The sequence below is a fragment of the Geospiza fortis genome, unplaced genomic scaffold (genome assembly GCF_000277835.1).
Source record: "Geospiza fortis unplaced genomic scaffold, GeoFor_1.0 scaffold186, whole genome shotgun sequence".
Lineage (NCBI taxonomy): Eukaryota > Metazoa > Chordata > Aves > Passeriformes > Thraupidae > Geospiza > Geospiza fortis.
The window spans coordinates 284,277-302,669 of record NW_005054331.1 but is presented as its reverse complement, the minus strand read 5'-3'; the positions used below and the strand labels follow the sequence as shown (position 1 = coordinate 302,669).

Sequence of the window (18,393 nt, the reverse complement as noted above, 5' to 3'; positions counted from 1 at the left end):
ATAGGCACCTGTAATTAATTTGATTAGTTGGCAACACAGCAAACTAAATCATAGGATAAAGATACAGTCTGATTTTGTTGACACATCACAGAACTTAAATTTTAAAACTGCACAAAATACTAAACCTTGCTAATTCTACTCCCTTTATCATTCACATATACATATACTGACATGCTATTCAGTATGCCTGACAGGAAAAAAAACAACTGAATTTGCGTCAGGGAAAGGAATGAGAGTAAAGATGAAATTTCATTGCTATAAAAATGACAGCTGTGGCCACTGATGTAACAAAAAATATGTATAAGAAACTTAAAAAAAATTAAAAATGTATAATCAGTGAGGTTTTGTTTATGTTAGCAAGAGATGTAAGCTGGTACTGCAATCTTGTTTCACATATTTTCTTGTATCAGACCAAAGTTGTTGAAAGTTTGAAGACTGTAAAATTATATCAACTCTCAATATTTTCCTTAACTCAGTTTTAAGTAACACGAACTCCTGAAAGAATACTAATTTTAGGCTGTAAATCCCCCTATTACTGAAAAAGATAGTGTTGTTTTCAAAATTTTGGAACTCCCTGACTATTCCCTGTGAAGGTAAAGGATTACTACTGAGCTCGGACAACATACACTGAGTTTAAAATCACAGAAAATCTAAGTTTAAAAACAGACAAAGTTATAATATTCCAAATAACAGAATAGAATATCAGTTTTTGCTAATAGAAAACTTTTCTTCTCTACTGCCCATTAATGAAGGCTAAGACCATCTCAAGCACATCTAGAATAAAATTATGGATTTAGATCAACAGTTCCTGAACATGTAGAGAGAAATTACCAAAGCTGATGTTGAATAGCAATACACCAAAACAGTGCCATATCAAAGTTCATCAGTGATGGAAGTTTTGTCTCTTAGAGCTGCAGGATCTCAACACTCATTTTTCCATCTGGGTTTCTCCTGGTGAAGGGCTGAGTCAATATTTCATTTAGTGAAAACTTCCTGGTGAATATTCTGTCACTTAAGAGGCTCTATTAATCATTACAGCATTGAAACATATTCCCCTAGGAGTGCTCAGACTGATCTTAGGGTTTAATTTTCAGAAAGAGATTTCTTACTACTTCACTTTTGTTGGTGTTATCACTGGCTGGACATGAAAGTATGAAAGCAATTGAGAAATTTTACAACTAATTCCTTTGTTGGTATCAAGGGTTTATGTAAAGTTCACTGGAACATATTGTCTGAAGTTACAGTCAATGCTGTATTCAGCAAATCCATATTTCATAGTATCCCCTACTTTAAATCCTTTAGACAAATTAATCTCTTCTCTAATCATAAAAGGTCTATTGGTTTAAGCAACCAAAAGTGTCAGTTCTCATAGCTAAGTTGAAATTCAGAGAGCTTTTCCCTCTAGGTTACAAGTGAAATAATGCTTAGTTTTGTAAAAGAGTGGGAATTCAAACAATAGAAATGGAAATTTAAAACATTGTCACAATCACAGAATTTTATGAATGAAATTACCTGCAGGAACCATAGGGTGCAAATAAGTCTGCTCATTAAAAAATTAAAGAAACCAATCAAGAATGTACTTGCACAGCTATCTTTTAAAGTACTCTAACACTTCTAAGTAAAAGTTTGAAATAGCTGAGTTTTTTCTTTTAATTAGTAATCCTAAATTTGTACTAAAATCTTCAAATGGAATGTATGAATGTAAGGGTGGTTTTGGTTTTTTAGGTTTTAGTGTGGCCAGCAGGACCAGGGCAGTGATCATACCCCTGTACTTGGCACTAGTGAGGACACACCTCAAGTACTCTGTCTAATATGCAAAAAATTGTACAAAAAACCTATTAATTTGCAATTTTACTCCTATGGTTTACAAAGCTATAAACTACTCATTTCAGGAATCATGGCAACTGCATATCATTTTGTATGTCAGGTTTCTTTTCTACCTTACTCATTTTTTTATATAGAGACATATCAAAGTCTCTAGGACTAGCTCTTTAACTTTTTGGATCATGATTCCAGGCAATAATGAAGAGCAAATGATAGCATTACTTTTACATCTCTTTCATAATTATAAGGGCTATACATTTTTTGATATAGAGATAAGGAATTTGAAGACGCATAAAAAAGGTGAATTTTCAACTACTAAGGAAAAATCAAACATTCATCCTGACTTTTTCTTCTAACAGACACTACTCCTTCACTAGCTATGCACAATGTGAACCTGTCACAGCAGCGAGACTCTTCAGACTATATGTGGGAGTGCTTCTACTATTTAATTAAGGTACATTCAACCATCGGTTGTCTGATTTTGATTTTTTGATTTAGCAAATTAAAGTATTTTTCTTACCTCCAGTTCTTTTCTTGGAGAAGAGGATTCCCACTCAATGACAACTCCTTTAGTTTACTGCAGCCACTAAACCATGTATGGACATCTTTAAGATCTGTAGTATAGCAGAAAGAAACTGAAATATGTCTGAATGCAGAATCATCTTATTTCCCATAAATTCTTATATGAATGCAAAATGTACCAACATCATGCAGTCCTAAAAGCAAGACTGCTATCTATACAGTATATTTTAATTATTATCTATAACATTCATGTTTGGAAAATATTTTTATATTTTACACATAAATATGTCTTATAAATACATATGACAGTCACATTCAAATCAGTTTACAAGTCAACTATGAAGTTCTTATTTGAATGGGTTTCTTTGTTTTTAAGACAACTCACCCGACAAGCAGTTATTTTTGATATCTAGCTTTTCCAAAAATACAAATGAATTTAAAGGCACAAGGTCAGTTAATCTAAGAACAAAACAGAAAAGATATTTTAAAAATTAAATTTAAACAGCAGTTCATAAACAGAAAGGCACCAGAATCTTTTGCAGGTATGACAATTTACTTATTTATGTAAGAAAATGCCCATTTATCTATCCAAGGTGCGAGGACTAACTACTGAAATTTTAACCCAAAAATATTTCTTAGTTTTCTCAGCACCTCAGTTTTTAATACTTTCTCATAAATGGTTTTTTATCTGATAAATATTTAATTCTGTTCCCTGCATTTAGTGCTGAATAATATCTGAAGTCTTATAAAATTTACACAAGTCAGCTGGCTTATATTTAGGCACCATAACTAGAATGGTACTAATAGAAGGTCCTGATTCTGGAGGAAAAAAAAAATTGCTTGGCTTCTTTCCTCTTTCCTCATTTCTCATTGCTCAAACTCCTTATCAGGTTGTTTCTCTCCTCCAATCAGCACATTTCTTCTTAGATCCTAAAACTAGCATAACTGTTGCTATGGATGCCTTTTTCAACAGGTCAAGGCTGCACTATCCTGTAATATATTTTTAGTGCTTCCTCTGTCTTACTACTTGTCAGATTGCGTCAAATAGGTGCTGATTACTGAGACAGTTTTGGAATTGGTTATGGAATTGCTCTTCTTGTATAATCAGAACTTCTCTTGAGCAATAATACAACAAAGCAGTACTGCAGGCTGTAGGCTGCAGTACTACAGACAGGACAAAATTCTTGTTTGCAGTATTGAAGAGTAAATGTAAAGAAATTGATCTGACATTCATCTATACAAAGGGATTGGGACTGTAAAATGTGTGCTATAGCTACTACTAAAGGATTAAGGCTCAGTGCTATTTCTTTGCTTACAAACTTTCATTGATGCAAGAATGAATGTTGAATGGTTTGTTCAGCTGCTAGGCTATTGCCAAATATTAACTTTCAGACTAAAGTTCATCTTAGTTTATGTTGAATATGAAAGAGGCAGGAAAAGGTAAAAATCAAGATGCAAAGAATGCCAGTTATCAACTAAAACTAGAATGTTTAAGCAGATGGTACACCAGCTATACATTTTTTAAAGAAATACATGTTTAGGTGACATGTTTCATCCCTGTAACGGCAAGGCCCTAGCACAACAGGAGAATGGTAACAGAAGTGGCACTGTATGCGGTCAGTTTTTGACTGCCAATTTTCACCGAAAGTAGTATTTTCTGAGAGTGTAGTGCCTTTGAAAGGTATAAATCAGAATTTTTTTTTTTAATATGACCCTACAAAAAATGAAATGTACTCAAAATTATTGAGGGACAAAAATGTGTCTTTGTTGCTGAAAGGTACAACTACATTGTGTTTCCAGCACAGGCTTTACAACTGCAATTTAAACCAAATTTAAAACGGAAAAAAAATTAGTTTCCACATTCAGTTGAGAAGTATTTCTATACAACAGCATAACATTTTAAGAGTAAATTCAGAGAAACAGATGCAAAGACAACTCACTGTACTTCCATTTCTTTCTCAAACTACATTGTAAAGTTGTCCTGGTTCTAACCCTACTTAGTTCTATTTCCTTCATGGTATGGAAGCTTTCCATAGAATCAAACAACTACTACAAGTATTGACTCCATAAAGCATGAAGCCTTATATGTAGATCTGTATATACAGTAATACAAATTTCAGCACTTTAGTTTCTCATCATCAGTCAATAATACATAAGTATATTTAATATTCGTAGCAAATATAATCATAGATGTTACTAGCTAATAGTATGGCTGCAAAAACTGAAAATTCATGAATAGTCATAGATTAATATATTCAGAAAACAAATGTATAAGGGACAAAAGATAATGCAGGGTTTTTATTTATAATAAGTTCTCTGGATCTTTATCAGCATATGCTGTGGTGAATTAGAAATTGTCTACTGGACTGTCCTTGCCTGCCGTTGGCATTATGAGAGTTAAAACATTTCTCCGTCATTCTATAGCTTTCCCTTTACCGACATTCTTTGTTAATTTTTTTCCTAAGAAAATTCAAACCAGAAAGACAAAGGACATTACTGAAAACTTAATACTACTTGACCTTGTCACATTAGCCCTGGGCATAAGAGAGATATAAATTACAAAGAAGACACAAAAGTAAAAGATATTCACAAAAAAGCAAGCTATAGCTTCCTTTTTCTGTTCCCATTTAAGGTGCTAGTAGAACAGTCAAGATAGAGTTTATGTAGTTTATGTGGCTATATCAGAAAACAAGGTTTAAGAATAGTTGCAAGAATGCATCACAGAAAATAAAGATTGTGTTTCTGAACATGATAGCAGTTACTGCTTAAAATGGTCTAAATCCTGCTGTGCAACTGCTTTTCCCCAGAAAAATTAGCATTGATGTTAATAAGCGGTTAGCAGGAAGCAGGGCAAAATAACTAAAATAAATTTATCATAATCTAGATCTTTAGGTAAAGACCAGATTGCTTTTTCATTCCTTAAATTAAAGGCAGTTCAGTTTGCAATAATCACCATATTTATAAGCAGCAAATATACAGAATATATGAAATCTGTCAGGTAGCCACTTAGTTTCTTGAATACTCTAGCAGACAGTACTTCAAGTACATTATCCATGATGCCACATACTTAGAGATAAACTTATCACCAGCAAAGAATTACTGAAAATTATTTTAAAAAATCTAGAGTGGTAAGGATAGGATGGAGAAAACCACTATATACCGGTATAGCTTTTTTCATGAATGACTTATTTCAACATCCAATGACATTTAGATTTGTTATGATAATTCTGGAAAAGTGGACAAATTTTCAAAACAAGGAACTTGCAAGGAACTCATATCTGAGAAATTCAGTTAAAAACACAGATACAATATATATTTAAATTGACTGAACAATGCATGCTAAGAAAGAACTTAACTAACTTTTTAGCATTTCTAATATAAGCTTTTTAGGAATAATATGCATCTAGGTGCAAAAACATGGGAGCAACATGTTTTGATTTGGGCCAAACCATTTTCCCAAAATAAAAAGGAACTTTTGCAGATGACTGCATTTTTGTAAATATTATATTTTTATCTATCTCCCTTAGGCTATCTTAGTGAAAAGCAAGTGATAGCAAAAAAAAAAAAAAAAATTTTGTCTTATTAATACTACATTAAAACAGAAATGTTAGGAGGGATTTTGTCTATTTGGAAGTTGAACAAAAATGGTCCTGGAACAGCATGTTTAGCATCTCACTATAACACTTTTAAATGAAAAAGACATTAATTAGTAGGTTGCATAATTAAATGGGATTACATGTAAATATAAATGCCACATGCACTCTGAACACATATTAAAAATTTATTAATTTTACACAAGGACAAGGCTGTTTTCTCCTATACCTAAATCTTTATCCACAACAAAGAAAAAAGAATATGCTCCTTTTTTAAACTAACTTGACAGTTTTGTCCTCAGCTGCTATAAAATAAAGCATGGATCTTCATAGTCCCAGCTCCACAGAAACCAAGTCAAGAGGATATTCATCATTGTCTTTGGTCAATTGTGCATTGATCAAGAATATGGTTTGTATATAAAAGCTACAGTAACACACTCAATAAAAGCAGCAGTGGTGAAATAGCTGTCTTTTTTCTATTTGAAGGAGTTAGTCATTACATGTTTTAGTTTCTTGTTAGACCGTAGGTTTAAAACAATTTAAACCAAATAATTTTTGGAGTTTTACCTTTGACAATTTCTGGTTTATGATGCAGACAAAGCATTATGGGAATAAAAATGTCCTGTAAATTAGTGTAAGAATTTTCTTTTCACAGTACTTCACTTTCAGAAAGAATACAGATTCACAGCATTATCATTATATTGGCTTCCTGCAATCAGTAAAGAGGAAGTGGCACTCAGTGCACACTTGGAAAAAATTCACAAAATTGCACTGGCTGTAGGATAAAAGTAAAGAAACAGCTTTTCTTTCAACAGCTTACTCCATTACATTCGCTGTTTCTATAGAACATCAAGTTACTTATGCTACAGCACACACATATGGAGCTGCTTATAAGTGTACATAAAGTGAGTGTAACAGAGCAGGCTACTGAAATGCCAGGAATTTTGAGGCTTTTAAGGCTACCTTGTCCTGTTTGTCACAAAGATTTTACATAAGCTATAGATAGATTAGGGAAAGAAGGGGACTTGTTTGAGGCCAAGATGTATACTTATTTTCAGCACATCCAGTCTGTTGATGCAAAAATATGTCCTTTCTCACAGCTGAGAAAAAGAAACTCAGCAGATCAAACACTGCATCTCTGCTTGGCTACTGGAAAACCAGAGCAAGCACTACAATGCACTTAAAAAACTCTAAGATGATGGGATAGGCAAATGGCTTAAGGTAATCTACATGGCCAGTCCAGCACACCCTAAAGCCAGAGGCCACATTTGAGCTATCCCTGAACCTGGGCTTGCAAGTCCCTAGCAAGCATGTGAGAACTTCAAGTAGTTTTGTAAACACTTTATTACACACAGGATAGCTACACTGGAGGAAGAAGAGGAAACTACAATACAGAGCCACATTATCCACAAAGAAGCTAAACAGGACAAGGAAAAAAGATAGCAAAAAACAAGAATTAAATCAAGCAGTGTGACTCAAAACCTAATGCTCAACATATAATGCTCTTGCTTAATCACAGGCAGGAAGGACTTTCTCCAAACTCTAGAAGAATTAATAAGGGAACAAAAAAATCCCAAACCCTAGAAGCCTGATCAGGAACTTGAAGATTTGATTCTGTAGATATTTTATTTATATCCAAGAATCTCAATGAATAGTACCTCACTAGAGATGTTATGAAAACAATCTGAAAAGTTATATAAAAATATAGGTTGTATATACTTAAATAATATTCGATTTCCATGAAGGACATTGCTTATAATAACAAGATTCAGCCTTATACATCCTTTTTCCCACAGGCTCCCAGACACAATTGGCTGTGCTGAACTAAATGTCACATAGGATGGAATTCTTCTGTTCAGCTGTAGACACCTACACATGAACTGGTCATTTTGATTTTTTTAATAGTCAATGAACAGGCACTTTTAGGCTATGATTAGTCTCAAAGCAAGCAGCTAAAACTGGCAGATGAATCACCCTTTAAAAACATCTATTCACTAACAGGAGAGTGAAGTAAATAGTTGAGAGTGTATTTCTATATATGGTATGTAGTATGCTGTTTGTTAAACTTAGATTGGTCTTATTTGGAACAAAATTATCACAGTATAGAAAAAAAATTGATATTATTTAAAAATCAATTTTCCTATTAACATATTGCAAACTGTAATAAATGTTTCATGTCTTTTTTAGCAGAATTTAAATAGAGAAAAAGTGGGGGTGGGGAAAATAGGATTTTAAATCCAGGATATCTGGTTATTCAACTTCTAAAGATGAATAGATTACCTTAGAAAACAAACAGAAAACTAATTACAGAGTACTTGAGGGCATGAACCAGTTTTATGCTGCTTGTCTTGATTCTTCTTTATTTTGTACCTTTTAAACAGAACCATAAGAGTGAAAAATTAAAGCAAATATACTTGTTTTGGAGGGTATTAACATATGTATGTAAAATAAAAAACATTTTTATTTGGCCTTTTTAACTCTAGTACTTGCCCTTAACTTAGCCTTCAAAGTCTGTTTTGAATAAGCTAGCTGTGAAATATGAAGTTTGACAGACATACTCTAGAAACAACTGCTAAAGAAAGAAAGAAACCCACCATGGTTTTAATAATGTCACAATGCTCAAGAATTATTTTCACATAATATCCAAGAGAAAAAAAATTATATAGTTAATGCCGTTTCAAATTTTTTTAGAAAGAGATAGCCAATGTAATTACATGCCCACCACATATTTTTATTTTTAAAGAATATCCCAAAATGATGGTGAAATTTCAACCATACTGAGAATTATACTTTTCAGACAAGTGTAATGTTAGCAAATTCCTCTGGATCAGTTCTGTAAGTGGAAGAATGCTTCTTACTTACCTATTTTGAGACAGCAAAAGAATCTGCAATAGAGGCAACCAATACAAAGAAAGCATTCTCATAGAAGAAATGCTATTGTCATCCAAATAGAGTTCTCTTAAGAGAACATGATTTTCCAGTCTTGGAAGCTAAATAGAAATGAGATGGTTATTTAAGACTAATATAAATTAGAGAAACAACAATGGAATGCTTACCAGATGCTTTTCATAAATCATTACTAAATACAAGAAAAACTGACATTTTGGATATATGTATCATTTCCTTATTATGTATGTACCAGTTGTCACACATAATCTCTGTACATCAGGTGGTAAATACTTTTTAATGTCTTCTACCACACCTGAATAGTCAATATAAAAAATTAAAGAAGAAAAAAAAATTCAAGAGCCCAAGAGTCACAACCTTACTATTTTATTCATTTTCTTTTTTAGTTATTTGCTGCTTATTGACAATGCTTTTCATCTCTTGAATTCATAGGAGAATAACTGTAAATATGATGAAGCATACATTTAGCAAACAACTTTGCTATTTTAAATGATGCAGCACAAATTTCAAGTTTTGGAGAATCAACATACATTAAATAAGCATGATTATCATCAGGGTGATAATAATATTATCATTATATACAAGTAATGGTAAGGAGCAATTATATGTAATGACAATTATATCATTATTACTGGCCTGATTTAATTATCTTCCTATTATAACAGGACCTATAAGTAATAATAATCTTTTCTTACCATATAAACAAAATCAGAACCATAACTAGAAAAAAAACTAGTTGCTATAAATGAAGGAGGAACCATAATCACTGAGAGTCCAATTTTTTATGTGGGATTTGGGAGTAAGAAAACAATTAACTGCTAGCCATTTGTATCTTTGAAAAATCACCCTCTGATAAGAGAAAAAAAAATCTTACCCAGGAGCATGAAACATCCCACACCAATCAAAGAGCACACACTCAGAAATGCTGAAGAATATGACTGTTAGCAAAGAAGTATGCACAACAGCCACTAAATTCTAAGCTTTTACCTCCTGGAGATTATTGCCTTGCAACTTCAGAACTTGAAGTAGGCCACAATTCTCAATGCCTTCAACTTGTGCAAGGTAATTGAAAGAGCAGTCTAGGTGAATGATAGTAGGTGCCTCAGAAAGACCTTTTGTGCTGATTAACTGATTATGGTCCACAATTAATTGCTGAAGATTTATCAGTGACTCCAGACCACCTGAAAATTCAAGATTTAAGACACGATGAAATAAAAATCTCTTGTCATTCAAGTACTAAGAAAATTCTGAATTTTCTGTACATTCTCTGATATAACAATTAATGTTACTTCTGTATAGCGTTTAAAACTAATTACTGTATTTTGACCCTATCACATATACAGCGCATATGGTTCACAAATCTCTGATGCTGTTAATCAAGCAGTAATACAGTTCATAATCTCTTTGGTACTTCTGTTGGAAGAGAACATTCTCTTAGTGATCAACTGTACTTACTATGCTTTAACCACTTTACAACTGCTCTGAACTCTGTGAAATGCTAACGGCCCTCTTAAAATCATCCATCAGAATGAAAATACTATGTTTAAAAGTTAGTTTTTGTTATTTCATTTTTAAAGGTTTTTTTTTAAGTTTATCAGCAAGGTTAGAAAAAACTGTATTAAAACTTAGCCCAGTATCAAATTTAACGACAAAATTTATAAAGAAAATGTAGTGCCTTTAAGAACAAAGCCATACTACTGTAGCCATTCCACTCTCCACAAATTTACTCCTGCCATCTACATTAAAGAGCATGCAATCTCTACATACAAAAGAAGTGCAAAGGAATTCCGATGAGCATCTGTTTCTCTCACAGAATGTAACCAAAATCATCCTTACAACAGCAAAAATTACATTGTCTTCCCACAGGCTTAAACATGCAATGGCACTGATCCATCTAACTTGCTACAGGTCCGAGCAGCTTTTCTGTATCTCTGTATTAAAAATTCCTTTGAAGGGATACCTGTCACAAACCATATCTAAAATAAGGAATTTCTGATTTTACATCTGTTTCATGTATTCTTTGATAATTTAGTTAATTTAGGATTATTTGAGGGAACACTGTGTCTCATCTTTATCTCACCCAAAATTTCACAAGTTCCCCAAAGGAATCTGAATTAGCTGGATTCACAGTAGTGAATCTCTTTGTGACTGTCCTCTGGAAAAAAAAAAACCAACAAACTATGATTATATATTTTATTTCATAAAAATTTATAAGCCAGATATCAGTTTGCACCATAGAGTTTTGAGATTACAGAAGACTTAAAAATGAAGACTAATGATAAGGAGAAAACTGAAGCAAAACATTAAATACCAAAACATCAGTAAATTTTTAAAAATTCCCAATATAGATGTTCCAATGATTTTATTTTAAAAATGGAAAAGATTTAGTGAAAAGAATGCAATTATGTGACATTAAAGTGACATTATCTTAAATATAACACACATGTCCTATAATGTAACTTCAAGAGTGTGCTTTAGCAAATAAATATACAAATCTTTAATTATTCTGAAAACTTTCAAACATGTCCATGACATAATACTCGGACTGCAAGATCCTGGTCTGTGTTTTTCTTTCGTCCTTGGATGAAAATAAAAAAAGAATCAGCACCATCTAGTGGTCATAGAAACACTTTCGCGTTTTCGTGCGCTTGTTTCCAAGACTTCCTCTTAAGAGCAGCTTAAGTTACCTTAAGCTTAAATTAGTTTAAGTTCAGTTTAGCAGTACTGGAAACTTTAAAAGCACTCTATGAGCCTGGAGTGGGACCAAGAAGAGAGACTACACACACAATAAGAAAAGGCAAGAAGGTAAAACAGAATCTGGAAGTTTCCATCTCTGCAAGCTGCACACAGCACCTTTTTTTACTCTTCCTCACCTGAATGTCACTCAGAACATTCTGGAATTATCACATGCAGCCCAACAGAAAATAAACAAGAGAGAATAATGTAATACAAACCATTGGTATTTTACTGGTTCTTCTGCCCACATGCAAAATTAAATATAAGCCTGAAAGTCTTCTGCACATTTCCAGAAGACATTGTATGTTTTACATACAATGCAAGAAACAAAAGTTATAGCAGCCATAGGAAAAGCATTTTGTTGACAAATACATGGTTTCAGCAAGATTCAAGGAGAGCCTTTATGGAAGTTCTCAGCATTTTTGCAAAGTGCAGCTGAAGTCTGCTAGCTAGGGACTCAGCTATTGATGCAGTTCTGAAGTCACTTCTATGTGTTACAAAGACAACTAACAACAGAGTGAAAGCTGAGAGTGAACATAAAAATGGAAAAAAAACCAAAATAAAATCCTCAAACAACAAAACCTAAATTAAAAACGTGTCTGATGAAAAAGAACTTCCTCTCTGTGCTGCCAGGGTTTTACCCAGCACTCTATGGCAGTACAGACACCGTACAGAAGCATATTTGAAAACTTGAGTCAAAATGCTACTTTTTGTGCATGAAAATTTTTAAATAAAGCATTCATCCTCAAAATACAAGCATATGCACTCGACTTTGGTGTGTTACTGTCACAATTACTTAATTTGTGATCATGTATTCCTAAGGCAAAAAGCACAATTGAGCCTATTTCTCTTACTGCTATTTTTAAGGGGTTTTTGGCAACTCTAAGTTTTCCCCTGCTGATGCTATATTTCAATGACAGGAGAAAAGAATAAAAAGAGAAATCATAGTATGCCAGAAATTCCCTACAATAAGTCATTAAAACTTAAATATTATGAATGTATGTAAGCTTTACTACACCATACTGGAGCTTCCAAAATTGCTAAGGGACATCCTGCAAGATTTACAGATGGGAGTGATATGCTATCTATAACCCACAAATTCATTTTTATGCATTCTGTGCAACTATTCAGTATGAAATATATCCTGTATTAGCATCTGTTTTAACCTAAAATCCTCAAAACAATTCTGGAGAGAAAAGAAACCCACATTTGAAGATGACTTTTGTGAACATTTATTTACCCACTTCAATTCATTACAGACTAAGTAATTGTAGCAGTGCACTGCACAAAAGAGAAAGTACTGGAGAATTTTAGTCCACTTGGCCTGTATGATGTTACCACACTCCACATGGATGCCACATTCTTAAATGTCATCCACTAAAATGATGTCATTCTTACAGTAATGTTGCAGACATTTTTATCAAATGAGATCAATCTGAATAAGAATCTTATCAAACACTATTTGCCACAACAATGCAGATGAAACTTTTTAACCATTTTATTTTATTGTTCCTCATTAGAGTATTGATATGTTTTTACAGCAAACATTGATTTCCCAGCACTTTTATTCTCAGGTACTAAAAATTTTCTTCATGTGTACTAACATTTACACATATTAACAAAATATATTTACAATATCTTCATCAAAGCCTCTACACCTACAGACTTTTTTGTAAACTTTCCCATTTTCTGTTTGCTACACCCTTGCTGGTTATCATGGAACTGTACTATCCATGTTCATAGTGTTATTTAACAGTGGAACTACTTATTTACAAGTCTTATGTGAATTTGTTTAGTCTATGAGCTTAATAATTGTTTTTGATTATCTTCCTATTGTCCAGCAGACTCAAAACAGACAAGAGGATTTCTATGTAACTACTTACTGTGTCAGTCAGGAACACACTGGAGTTCCCTGCAGTTGCATAGCTAGGCTTTGCTTTCATTATGTCTACAGATAAGCTGAACACAGCCTACTCTCATATTCCAGCTGACTCTGTGCAGATAATGTTAGTGGCCCTTCCAGAAAGATTTTAATTCTCTTTGGCTACCAATAGTTACATGACCTGCTAGATGGAATACAGGGCAGTAGCTAAGCCATGCTTTAAGATGAAGGTTTTTTGCCAAGTCTGTCTCTTTGGGCTTAGCGGCTGACTGGCTCTAAATCCAAGGGGTGTATAATTCTGAATATAAACTGCATAAATGTTGTTATACAAATTGGAATAATTTTCTTACCAATTCGAGTGATTCTATTGTAGGAAAGTTCAAGATTTTGGAGATTTTTGCATCCATCTAAGCCACAAACTGATGAAAGACGGTTCTTATTCAGAATGAGAATACAGAGATTTTCCAGATTTGCACAGTCAATTACCTGAATGTTGTTCTCCTGCAATAAAAGACAATGAGGATATTAAATAGCATCTGAAGTGAAGTAGCAGAACTAAGTAAAATATAGCAATTGCCTTTATTGCTTATTTTTATCCTAAACTCTTAGCTAGGAGTAAGGGCATCTTTATTTTTCCACTGGGGAAAAAAATTATGAGTCCTAGAAATGACCTTTTGTGTCCTACTGAAATAGAACAAGAATGTATCTTGAACTTCATTCTGGCTCTGAAAATGCCCAAAGTTGAAACAAAAAAGCATAAAAAAGAAGTTAAGAACAGAGCATTCTTTTCCATATACATTTTCCTACCTCCAGAAACACCGGGAGACTGAACTAAAAACTGCATAGAAACATCATATTTACTAGATGCTAATGAAGACAAATGTAATTTTGCTGGAATCCTATTTACTAATAGCAAAAGTCTGCATTTAGAGGTGCTTTGGTCACAAACATTAACATTGTTCTAAGCTAGTATTATTCCACCAAGGGATCTTGCTTTTTAAACATCCCCTTCCCCAGGCCATTTTAATAATGCTTCCTCAGATTTCTCTTTCACTATTTGCTGTGCTTGGTCTTTTCATCTGGAAAATGTGTTGTTAAAACACATTAAATTAAAAATGTGAACAAAGCTGTTTCATGTAAATTGCCAAGTTCTGGAACAAAGATGCATCACTGAGAAAAAGTTCTCTTTAGTCATTAAACAGGGCATGTAAAACACTGCGCAGTAGTGAACACCTAAACATTAGGCCCCTGGTATAACTCACTATATGTACTATTCCTTGAGCATATATGTCACTAATTTTAATTAATATTCAAGGTGTGCCTTGCAAAGGACTCTTCCTTCTACCTATTCTTGCTCAAGCTGAGCACCTGCTATGGTGAGCAGCATCTGCCCACTCATCAATCAGAGACTGAGGAAACAAAGATCTATACCAATGCTAACTTTAGCCTGCTATTTTCTTAGTATAGGTTGAATCATTTGCAGCATGTAGTTTTTTGTTATTTGCACTGTAAATCTGCTTGTATAATTTTGTTCACATTTGGAAGTATTTTGTTGCTATTATGTTCTTAAGGCTAAAAGTTACATATTCAGTTGGACAACTGAACAATCAACTAAGGAGCAAAACTGGCAGCTCTCTCCATGTTATAACAAACAATCGAATATGCTTGGTACCTCCACATTGATATACTTCAGGTCTTTGCAGCTACTTAGTCCTTCCAGTGCAACCAGTCCACAGCGCCTCAGAGTCAAAACTTGAAGGTTTGAACACTCAGATAAGGTTGAGAGGCTACAAGCTGGCAAATCTTCGAGTGTAAGCGTTGTGACCTACATGCATTTATTGATAAATAAAAATAATGTTTTGTATATTGAATATTCATTGCACAACATCATATTATGGTAATTTTCTTTAGGATGAAAAAGAAAACAAAGCTACAATCCACTAATGCTTTATAAAATGCAAGCAACTAATGTTAATCTTTTCATATAGAAAAGAATAGCAATGATAGGTTTGATCTGTCCAATGAGAGAAGCAAGCATGAAAACAATAGTCACAGTATCATAAAGCATGAATGTAGAACAGACAAAAATTGTTCAGACTAGAAGTGTGTATAGGCCATCTCAGAACGGAAATCAAGATGAGAGCACAGAGCAAGCATACAATAAGTTAATAAGTGATAAGAAAAATAAGTCCTGGCAACCAGGAGATGTCCTTTATGGCAAAACACTATCTATAAGCTGATCAGTAATATCTTTTTTCTAGAAGAGACTATTGCTCTCAAAACTCTGAAGGGAGCAGGAACTGAAATGTGGGCCTTATAGAAAGGCAAAACCTTGTTAATTTAGCAGAATGTAAGAGATCTTGCCTTTTAAAGGGTTAATATTATCAATCATCTGAAGACTAGTACCACATCAGTCTGTTCCACAACACTCACACAACTTAAAAGTCATTGTCATTGCTCTTATTCTGCACCTGGGCACAGGAACTGTCACAATATCTATTTCCTGCTCAACAATAAAGCATTCTATCAACATGGCAAAACAGAAGATAACAAAAAAAGTGAAAGTATGTTTCCCATTTAATTCTCAAACTTTTATATTACCAGTTACCTGTTGCAAAGTACTCCAAGGGCCACTGTGAATTATCTTGTCTGTACTTAGTGGAGGCATCTTGCTGAATGAACTTTTCCTTAGTCGTTTTCTTACAGTTGCTTGCTTTCTTTGGTTTTCTTCATATATTTTAGACCAAGATTTGCATGTGTTCATCCAGTTTAGTCTCTTCTTTTCAATATCATCAGGAAAAATTACTTTACTAGAAGAACCTGCCACATCTTGACTACTGTCCCAGGTGTCTCTGACTTCTTCAGTAGCATTTTCCATCAGAAATAAGGTTTTCTTCATAGTTTCATGAGTAAATCGATCTTTAATTTCTCTGTTATTAGCATTTGGCTGGACATTTGGAGGGCTGCTGCATATGCGGTTTGCCTTACTTTCTGCCATGACCTTAGCACCGAAGTTAAGAGATTCATCCTTTGAAATATGACCATTTGAAACTTTATCAAGGTAACTTGTTTGTGAGTAATTTTCTTCTACTTGTGTTGCTGAATTAATGTATAAGTTGTCATTATTCACTTGAGAAGGGTGTTCCTTCTCAGAGCCTAGCACGCTTGGTGTCAAATTTCTTTCTGCTGGAATCATCCAATTATTTGTTTCATCCATCATTTCAGCATGCTTTTCTTTTGGTTCCTCTACTTGTTTATTTAGTTTCTCCTTCTCTTCTCTAATTACTTTCATATTTTCTGTCTTATTATCCTTTTTTATGTCTTCTATGTTATTTTCTACATTTTCACTCATCACAGCGTCTGCTCTTTTTTGTTCTAATTTTCTTTGTTCTTCTCTTCTTATTTGCACTTGTTTTTCTCTTTCCAATCTCAGGCTTTCTTTCTTTTTCTCATATTCCTCACGCCTCCTCACCTGTTTCAAATATTGTTTTCTTTCAAGTTCTTCTTGCCTCTTTCTTTCCTCTTCTCTCTTCATCCTGTTTTCTTGCATTTGCCTGTTCAGTTTTTCCTCTCTTTCTTTCATTTCTTGCTCTATTTCCTCTAGTATTTTCTGCTTCTTTCTCATTTCATATTTCCATTGTTTTAAAATGGGAGCGTATTTTTTACGGACTAAAAATGCTCTAAATCTAGCTTGGATTTTCACAGCTGCTATATTCTGTTGTTCAGCCAGTTGTTGTCTTTCTTCTGCTTTCTCCTCTTCCAAGGCCTTTCTTTCCTTCTCCATTTGCAACTGTAGCTTCATGATCAATTCCTAGGCCAAAACAATTAGGATAGATTTCAACCACTTTTAAAATGGGACAGGTATTGGCACATATTTGTCATTCACAAACAGAATCTAGTATATTAAGCATTCCATGATAACACTTATTCTCAAATATTTAACAGTAACCTCACAGTCATTTGACAAAAGCTCACTGTACAACCTTACCGCATGTTGCCTCATTTTGTCTCTCCAAACTTCCTCCTCTTTCTGTAACTCATCTTCTATTGCAGCCTGGCGTTTCTGCACAACAAATTAACTTAAATGAATACTGTACAAAGCCCAGAATGACACAAAACACCCTCTCTCCAATCTCACTCATCTTCCTGACTTTCCAACAATCCAATTTTGTGAATGCCTGAATTTAAATGAGAAACTGAGCCATGCGTGGATCAAAATAAACAACAGAACACTTGCATCAGTAATGCAGATTTGGTCAGGCACTGAGATGCATACCTTCAGGAAGTCAGCATCTGACCCAAACAGCTGCCACTTTCCTCTTCAAGATCTGTACTACTATCTAAGATGAAAACTAATTACCAAACCATTCAAAGTACAGGCAGAAAACAGAAACATGTCTGAACAATAGCATGATCAATCTCCCTTTAATTGCACTGGTATGTACTGATAATATTAAAATCCTTCAAATGGAGATTTTGTTCAGTAAAGCTAAAAAAAAAGTTTCTGACTGAAATTGCTTCTAAAAGAAAAATGAAGTTCAAGTCTACTTTCTCACTATATGCAAGTAAATAGCCTTTCCCCCCTTGTCCAACATAACCTCAATCAGGCAAAAGGTCTCAATCAGACTGTAAGTTAGCGGCCAGAAAGTTAGTCATGTAAATAACTAAAAACCAGGCTGATCCAGAACCACATAACTCCTGGTGGAACCAAGATATATCAACCAAATCAAATATGGAGGATATGAAGGAAGTAATATAAGCAACCACTTTCAACTTGGAGCATGATGTCTCCGACGTGTCTAAGCACTGTTTTTCATGGGCATTCAGAAGCATGCTGTTCAGACCAGCATGAGAGACCAGGCATCTAGATCCTTCTGCAGTAGGAAAGTTGGATTCTATTTCTCCCCTCCAAAAGAAACATTCCTGCAA

General features: G+C 33.9%; 1 protein-coding gene across 1 annotated transcript in view; it reads right to left on the bottom strand.

The window, feature by feature from the left end:
• The window catches only part of LRRIQ1 (leucine rich repeats and IQ motif containing 1), a 100,944-nt gene that overhangs the window by 76,994 nt on the left and 5,557 nt on the right, over positions 1-18,393 (bottom strand). The window contains exons 6-13 of the mRNA XM_031057557.1: positions 17,453-17,527; positions 16,073-17,275; positions 15,137-15,289; positions 13,815-13,965; positions 9,834-10,027; positions 8,802-8,929; positions 2,732-2,805; positions 2,345-2,438 (exon numbers count right to left, since the gene is read on the bottom strand). Of these exons, the coding sequence (XP_030913417.1) occupies positions 2,345-2,438; positions 2,732-2,805; positions 8,802-8,929; positions 9,834-10,027; positions 13,815-13,965; positions 15,137-15,289; positions 16,073-17,275; positions 17,453-17,527 (2,072 nt within the window). The remainder of the gene's footprint in view (positions 1-2,344; positions 2,439-2,731; positions 2,806-8,801; positions 8,930-9,833; positions 10,028-13,814; positions 13,966-15,136; positions 15,290-16,072; positions 17,276-17,452; positions 17,528-18,393) is intronic.